The sequence below is a fragment of the Diachasma alloeum genome, unplaced genomic scaffold (genome assembly GCF_001412515.2).
Source record: "Diachasma alloeum isolate Michigan unplaced genomic scaffold, Dall2.0 Dall_scaffold_00193, whole genome shotgun sequence".
Lineage (NCBI taxonomy): Eukaryota > Metazoa > Arthropoda > Insecta > Hymenoptera > Braconidae > Diachasma > Diachasma alloeum.
In genome coordinates this window covers 58,331-67,104 of record NW_021680358.1, presented here as the reverse complement: position 1 = coordinate 67,104, position 8,774 = coordinate 58,331, and the positions used below count along the sequence as shown (strand labels likewise).

General features: G+C 43.9%; 2 protein-coding genes across 2 annotated transcripts; both read left to right on the top strand.

Annotated features, from left to right (window-relative positions):
• Positions 1–306: 306 nt before the first annotated feature.
• LOC107048458 lies at positions 307–1,443 on the top strand. Its single transcript, XM_015271624.1, has one exon. The coding sequence runs from the start codon at positions 307–309 to the stop codon at positions 1,441–1,443; it is 1,137 nt and encodes a 378-aa protein (XP_015127110.1).
• A 453-nt stretch (positions 1,444–1,896) lies between these two features.
• LOC107048457 lies at positions 1,897–2,727 on the top strand. The gene has a single exon (XM_015271623.1). It carries the CDS (start codon positions 1,897–1,899, stop codon positions 2,725–2,727), a length of 831 nt encoding a protein of 276 aa, XP_015127109.1.
• Positions 2,728–8,774: the final 6,047 nt, after the last annotated feature.

Sequence of the window (8,774 nt, the reverse complement as noted above, 5' to 3'; positions counted from 1 at the left end):
ACTCTCATGACATGCCCAACTATCCAAGATGACATCATCACTCACCTCATGAGATTCAGACTCCACATCTATGTACTCAGCGGCGATATTGAAAAAATGTATCGCCAAACCTGGGTACATCCAGCAGACAGAAAATACCAGAAAATTCTATGGAGAGACGATTCAGGAACAATCAGAGACTACCAATTGAACACCGTGACCTTTGATCTAGCAGCAGCCCCATTCCTCGCCATCCGCAGCCTCTAGCAGTTAGCAGATGATGAAGGACAATAATATCCAACAGCATCCACCATCTTGAAACGAGATATGTATGTAGACGACCTCCTCACGGGGGCAAACACCATCGAGGATGCACTCATAATCAGGAATCAGATTACCGAGTTGCTCCAGAAGGGCAATCGCAACATCAGACAATGGGCATCCAACGATCTACGTCTTCTGGAAGGACTCCCAGAAGACAACATCAATAGCAAATTGAACATCGAAACCAATCCAATTCTGAAAACATTGGGCATTCATTGGGAGTCTCAGGAAGATATCATCAGTTATACGCTAGCCAAACTCCCTGAAGAAGCCAGCATGAGAATCATCCTTGCTGAAATAGCGAAAATCTTTGATCCCCTAGGTCTGTTAGGCCCAATCATCGTGGCAGCTCGACTCATTTTACAAGAGTGTTGGCGCCAACAATTAGAATGGGATCAGAAGCTACCAACCACCATCCAATCAGCATGGTCAGAGTACGTAACTGATTTCAATCAAGTTCAGACCATCTCATACCATCGTGGGGTAATTCCTCCAGACACCGTCGATCTCCAACTTCATGGGTTCGCAGATGCAAGTGAAAAGGCCTATGGAGCTTGCATTTATCTCCGTTGCATCACGTCATCAGGTACCATCCAGACAAAATTACTCTGTGCAAAAAGCAAGGTTGCACCCCTCCAAAACGTGGTGCTAGCCAGACTCGAGCTTTGTGCAGCAGTAATGCTATCCCAGCTATACGAGACCGTGAAAGAACGCAGCCACATCGAAATACCAAGGGCGTTTTTCTGGTCCGACTCCACCATCACTCTCCATTGGGTCAACACACCTAGCTATCAGTTAAAAACATTCGTAGCCAACAGAGTGGCTGACATTCAGACTAAAACTCAAGTTAGCACTTGGAGACACGTCCGATCAGAGGACAACCCAGCAGATGCCATTTCCAGAGGCCAATCACCTTCCAACTTCATCAATAATTCACTCTGGAACTATGGCCCAGCCTGGCTATCACTACCAGGATTAGAATGGCCTCCATCAATCATATCTTCACCAGTAGATGATCAAGAAAAAAGAAAACTCTCGTGTCTAGCTACCTGTATCAAGGGTGAATGTCTAGATGATTCATTCATCAAAACCTTCAAAACTATCAGCCATCTCCATCGTGTCATCGCCAAATGTCTTTGATGGAGTCCACACAGCAGACATCAGGGATCAGTGACTGCAGAAGAGCTTCAAGAAGCTCAATTCAGGATCATCAAACTCATTCAGACGATTGCTTTCCCAAAGGACATGCACATATTGAAACACCAAAAATATGTTGAAGAAAGCTGCAGATTGAAACGTCTCAGCCCATTTCTTGACGAGAAATACCAGAATATCTTACGAGTGAGTGGACGTCTCAATCATGCCGATATCTCATAGGATCAGAAACATCCAATTATATTACCACCAGGCCATCCATACACAACGTTAATTATCCAAGATAACCACCAGAAAAATTACCACTCTGCAGTTCAATCAACCGTGTACGCGATCAGATGAAAATTCTGGCCACTCAACATCAAGAACGACACCAAGAAATATATGTACAGATGTACACGGTGTATCCGCAGTAAACCACGAACTGTCACCTATCCAATGGGTGAATTGCCGAACGAACGAGTCAATCAAGCTCGCCCTTTCTATCACATTGGAGTGGACTATTGCGGTCCATTTTATATCAAAGAGAAGAAGCTATGGAACCGCGGGAAGGTAAAGGTGTCCGTGGCTGTTTTCATCTGTCTCGCTGTCAAGGCTGTTCACCTGGAAGTCGTCAGTGATCTCACCACCGACGGATTCATCGCATCCTTGAAGAGATTCATTGCTCGACGTGGAAAATGTCGCAGCATCCATTCAGACAACGAAACCAACTTTGTTGGGGCAAACAATCAGCTCAGGGAGCTATACCGACAAGTCCAATCCGAGGAACACCATCAGAAGGTCCAACGATATCTCACCGATGAGGGCATTGACTGGAAATTCATTCCAGCTCGTTCTCCAAACTTCGGCGGCTTGTGGGAAGCCGCGGTCAAATCGTACAAACACCATATGACTAGAATAGTGGGAGACACTCTGCTCACTTTCGAAGAACTAAATACCTACGTTATTGAGATTGAGGCGATTCTCAATTCGCGTCCAATCATATCAAGCTCATCAGATCCTAATGATCCCATCGCCATCACACCGGGTCATTTTCTCATTGGAGATTCGCTGACCAGTATACCAGTCTGGAATTGGACTGACATTCCGTCCAATCGTTTATCATCTTGGGAAACTGTTCAGAAACTTAAGCAAACATTCTGGACACGCTGGCATAAAGACTATATCAACGGCTTGAACATACGACATAAATGGACAAAGAGGAGTCATGACATCAAAGAAAATACCATCGTAGTCATCAAGGATGACAACCTGCGCCCACTCCGATGACCCATTGGTAGGGTCATGAAATCTCGTGCAGGACCAGATGGCATCACCCGCACTGTCACTATCAAGACAGGTACAGGTATCATTGATCGCAACGTTAGGAAGCTCGCGATTCTCGTACCAAACGAACAATGATTTTGTCAAGCATTTGAATGGACTTCTAAAATTTACTTTTCTTTTGATCGCTTAATCTCTCAAAGGGGGCAAGATGTTCCGAATCGAAACATATTTTATTATTGCAGAAAGAAAGTAATCATTCAAAATTCTGTTAATCTCTTAAAATATTATTGCTTGAAGATCTGCTCAGGAAAATCACTGTTTTACGGTTTTATTACGGTTTTAGAAGCATCGAAAATATTTCAGCACTTTATTATAGAGGTCTACATCTGCATGTTTTCCCCGTCCATTTCAAATAGCATTTTATTATAGAAGTCTACGCCCGCGTACTTTCCCAGTCTGCTCAAACTAATTTACCAAATGAACACAATAATTTTAAAGTGTCCTCCAGCCTAATCCTCGTCCTCATTTATTATTTAATCCCAAGGGTACAAATTTTCAAACGACCGTTTATTGCAGTGCACTTAGTCGCCTAGAAACCCGACCGTCATAAACCAATTTCCAAAAACGGACCCTCTCTCTCTCTCCTAACCAGTCTCCACCCTCAACTCCTACCATTTTCCTCATCGACCAATGAGTATTGGCCTTACAAAATTGTAAACCCAATGGCCAATGAAAATCCACCAGATCCTCCCTCTCAATCTCCCAACTTACTTTCCTAAAATTTGCTCTCTTAAAAATCAGTTATCTTTCAACTATCGAGCAGACCAGTCGAAAAATTAAAAACGTAAAATCATTTCGTGAAATATCACTCGTCGATATTCTAACATATCTCTCGTGTAAAATAGTTTGTCATAAAGTGTAAAGTTCTTTCTTAACAAGTGTCTATGAATAAATATATTTTTTAAACTATCAGGTGCTATGTCATTTAAATAAAAACAGTGAACCCAAACCAAACCTCGTTAATATTAACTCCCTAAAAATTTGTTTGTGTCATTAAAAGGCTCAACAGGAAGGTCAATGGAAATTTAATAGAATTTTAATTTAATTTGCTAACTATTGTAATTATGGGTTTATTTCATGCATGATGAAGCTTACAAGAAAATGACGATATATTTTTTTTGTACACTGTTAAAAAATCCAATAATACAGTTTCTTTTCATTCTCCATTTATCTCGAAATGACTTTTCACGAGAAAGTATCAAGACATTTGCTCAGCACGTATGAAAAAATTCAAAAGGAAAACCTAGTGCTTTCTTTAAGAAATTCGAATCGATTTTTTATGCCAATTCTGGAATTCTTGGATATTCTATAGGAAAAGTAAATAGATTTGTATTTCTGTTTGAATTTTTATCTTGAAATTTTGCCTATTGAATTTTTCAGGCATGAATTTTCCAAGTTTTTTTCATTGAAATTTTGTTAAGTAGAACGAAATGAAATATAGCTTTAAAAAACTTGGAGAATTCACGCCTAAAAATATCGATAGAAAAAAATAGAATATAATACAATAGAATGGAATAGAATGGATGAAAAAAACGAATAGAATTTTTCAACAGGAATTCAATAGAATTGCTATAGAATTCTTATAGAGTTCCAATTGAAAATTCAATAGAATTTCTTACAGAAAGCAAAAGAATTTTTTCATACGTGAAGTAACTCATAAAATGTACAACAAAAAAACTTCCTTGAAATTTTTGAATAAAATTATCACATTCTCAGCGGGTACTAGCTGAAGGAGCTACTATTATCTTTATAAATTGCTCCTCAGTTCGTCTAGGTTGTGGATTGGGGAGAAGCCTCTGAGCTTGGAATTGAGAATGTTGAAGATCCAGTCATCTGGAATACTGGCTTGCATATTTTAGGGCTCCTAGGTCAAGATGTTCGTCCTGAGGCTGCTATGGGGTCTCTCGACGATTCTACTTGCACTTCAGTCTTCAAATATCAGCCAACTTCTTCTCAGGTTTCAGGTACTCGTTTCTCGCGTTCTGGTGGAGCAAGAACGGTGGATACAAGTGATATGTATGAAAGAGCAACCTCGGGGCAAGCTCCTTAATTACTTCCACAGACTCATTAATCCCACAATCAGTCCAAGAATCACTCTATTCTGATTAAAATATCGAAAATTACATCTGATGAACATTAATCAATCAATCAAACCATTAATGAATAATTTGTGGATTAATTGATTTGGAGTAATACTCACCTTCGTTCAAATTGGAGTAATCCCACATAAAGAGCACAATTTTTCTCGTTACTTATTAATTTCACTAGTAAATGAGAGCTTTTCAATCAAAAAATATAAATTTAATTGTTTTTAATCTCCCCACAATGGGAAACGTAACCTATATGGATAACTCAACATTTTTAGTGTAGAACGGCCTTCAGATTTAAATGGCCCACCGAATTTTCGTCGATCAAAACCCCGTCGATAACTTGACGCTTTCGGCAGTATGACCCCTACCCGTACTAAATGTACTACAACGTGGTGCGGGGATTCCGCGAGATGGCGGCAGCGCCGAATTATCGAGTAGGTCGGTCAAGTCAACAGCACAGCAACAGTCGCAGGCTCGCAGGCCAACCGCCTGTCGAATGAGTCGACAGTGGGATAGCATCCGCCGGTTTTTAAAATAATTTTTTAATGATTAATCAAACAATTGATTTTTGATGTGTCATTCTCAGAGAACGAAGGGGGGGGGGGGGGATTTTTTNGATTTTTGATGTGTCATTCTCAGAGAACGAAGGGGGGGGGGGTGGATTTTTTTTCCGACCCTTCAGCCCCCAAATCGGATTGTGACGGATCCCAGCGGAGAGGGGAATTTTTTTTGAACCTTCTGACCCTAAATCAGATAGTTGAGTGTATATGGGGACGGGGGGGATTTTTTTTAGCCTTGTGACCCTAAATCGAATCGTTGAGGGTGTGATAGGAAGATTTTTTTTTTACCATTCTGACCCTTAATCGCATTACGGGAAGTCCAAGGGGGGGGGGAATTTTCTTTCTGACGTTTTTGACCCTAAACCGAATGGCGAAGGGTCCGAGGGGGGGGGGAAATTTTGTTCTGACCCATCTGACCCTAAATCGAATTGCGAAACATGCGGGGGGGGTGGGGCAATTTTTCCTGAGCCTTCTGACCCTCAATCACATTGTGGTCATTCCAAAGGGGGGGGGGGTCATTTTTCCTGATCCTAAATCGGATAGTTGAGTGTGCGGGGGGGGGGGATTTTTGGGTACTTTTTTGAAGAACCAAGGGGGAGGGGATTTCCCCCCCCCCAAATCGGATTGAGGAGGATACAAGGGGTGAGAGGAATTTTTTTCTGACCCTTCGGATCCTAAATCGAATTCCGAAGGTCTGAGGAGCGGGGGCCTTTTATTCCCAACACTTCAGACCCCAAATCGAATTGCGGCGGATCCGAGCGGTGAGGGGAATTTTTTTCTGACCCTTCGGATCCTAAATCGAATTCCGAAGGTCTGAGGAGCGGGGGCCTTTTATTCCCAACACTTCAGACCCCAAATCGAATTGCGGCGGATCCGAGCGGTGAGGGGAATTTTTTTCTGACCCTTCGGATCCTAAATCGAATTCCGAAGGTCTGAGGAGCGGGGGCCTTTTATTCCCAACACTTCAGACCCCAAATCGAATTGCGGCGGATCCGAGCGGTGAGGGGAATTTTTTTCTGACCCTTCGGATCCTAAATCGAATTCCGAAGGTCTGAGGAGCGGGGGCCTTTTATTCCCAACACTTCAGACCCCAAATCGAATTGCGGCGGATCCGAGCGGTGAGGGGAATTTTTTTCTGACCCTTCGGATCCTAAATCGAATTCCGAAGGTCTGAGGAGCGGGGGCCTTTTATTCCCAACACTTCAGACCCCAAATCGAATTGCGGCGGATCCGAGCGGTGAGGGGAATTTTTTTCTGACCCATCTGACCCTAAATCGGATAGTTGTGGGTACGATGAGAGGGGAGGAGGGATTTTTTCACCCTTCTGACCCTTAATCGCATTGTGGGAAGTCCAAGGGTGGGGGGAATTTTTTTTACCCTTGTGACCGTACGTTGAACAGTGAAGGGTCCGAGGAGTGGGGCAATTTTGTCTGATCCTTCTGACCCTCACTAACATTGCGGTACGTCCAAGGGGAGGGGGGGTAATTTTTCCTAACCCTTCTGAACCTTAATCGCACTGCGGGAAGTTCCCGGGAGCGGGAGGAATGTTTTTGTGACCTTTCTGACACTAAATCGAAAGGCGAAGGGTCCGAGGGGGAGGCGAAATTTGTTCTGACCCATCTGACCCTAAATCGGATGGTTGAGGGTACGATGAGAAGGGCGGAGAGATTTTTTTGACCCTTCTGACCCTTAATCGCATTCTGGGCGATCCAAGGGAGGGAAATTTTTTTGTGACCCTCTGCTCCTTAATTGCATTGTGGGAAGTCCTAGAGGGGGGGGGAGGGAATATTTTTAACTGATTCGTCTGACCTTAAACCCAATTTCGATGGTACGAAAGGGGGGAGGGACTATTTTCTGACCATTCAGACCCCAAATTGGTTTGTGGAAGATCCGAGGGATGAAGAGAATTTTTTCTCACCCTTCTGGCCCTAGACCGAATTTCGAAGATACAAAGGGGGGGAGGGACTATTTTCTGAACATTCAGACCCCAAATTGGTTTGTGGAAGATCTGAGTATTAAGGAGAAATTTTTTTCTGACCCTTCTGACCCTAAATCAGACAGTTGACGTGGCGATGGGTGGAGGGGAATTTTGAGTTCTTTAGGGAACGAGTGGCGAGGGGAATTTTTTTTTCTGACCGTCAATCGCTTTGCGGGAAATCTGCGAAGGGGGATGAATTTTTTCCTAACCCACAATCGGATTGTTAAGGGTACGGGGCGGGGGATTTTTTCTTGATCCTTCTGACCCTTAATCGCATTGTGGGAAGTGCAAAGGGGGGAGAGGAGGATTTTTTTTCTGACCCTTCTGACCCTAAATGCCATTTTTGTGTGTTCGACGGGGAGGGGGGTGTTTTTTTACCCTTCTGACCCTAAATCGATTTGCGAAGTTTGCGAGGGGGGGTGGGTGAATTTTTCTTGACCCGTCCGACCGTTAACCACATTGTGGACAGTCCAAGGGGGGGGGGAGTTATTTTTCTGACCCTTCTGACCCTAAATCAATTTGCGAAGCGTGCGAGGGGGGGGAATTTTTGCAGATCCTTCTGACCCTAAATCAATTTGCGAAGCGTGCGAGGGCGGGGAATTTTTGCAGATCCTTCTGACCCTAAATCAATTTGCGAAGCGTGCGAGGGCGGGGAATTTTTGCAGATCCTTCTGACCCTAAATCAATTTGCGAAGCGTGCGAGGGCGGGGAATTTTTGCAGATCCTTCTGACCCTAAATCAATTTGCGAAGCGTGCGAGGGCGGGGAATTTTTGCAGATCCTTCTGACCCTAAATCAATTTGCGAAGCGTGCGAGGGAGGGGGGGAATTTTTGCAGATCCTTCTGACCCTCAATCACATTGTGGTCATTCCAAAGGGGGGGGGGGTCATTTTTCCTGATCCTAAATCGGATAGTTGAGGGTGCGATGGGGTGGGGGGTTCTGACCCTTCAGATGGCACATCGGATTGTCGAAGATCCAAGGGGAATTTTTTTCTGACTCTTCTGACCCTAAATCGGGTGGAGGGGGGGATTTGTGGGTTCTTTGGTGAGGATGCAAGGGGTAGGGGATTTTTTCATGTTCCTTGTGATCCTTAATCACATTGCGGGATATCCAAGGGGTGGAAATTTTTCCTGACCCTTCTGACCCTTAATTGCATTATGGGCAGTCCGAAGGAGGCGGGTGGAATTTTTTTTCTGACGCTTCTGGCCCTAAATCGAATTGCGAAGGGCCCAAGGAGGGTGAGGTTCTGACCCTTCAAACCGAACATCGGATTGTGGAAGATCCAAGGGGTGAGAAGAATTTTTTTCTGGCGCTTTTTACCTTAAATCGGAGAGTTGAATGGGCGATGGGGGGGGGGGGGGG

Bases quoted from the DNA above. Each gene is read 5' to 3' on its own strand.
- LOC107048458 (XM_015271624.1), top strand. From the start codon at position 307: ATGTATGTAGACGACCTCCTCACGGGGGCAAACACCATCGAGGATGCA.
- LOC107048457 (XM_015271623.1), top strand. From the start codon at position 1,897: ATGGGTGAATTGCCGAACGAACGAGTCAATCAAGCTCGCCCTTTCTAT.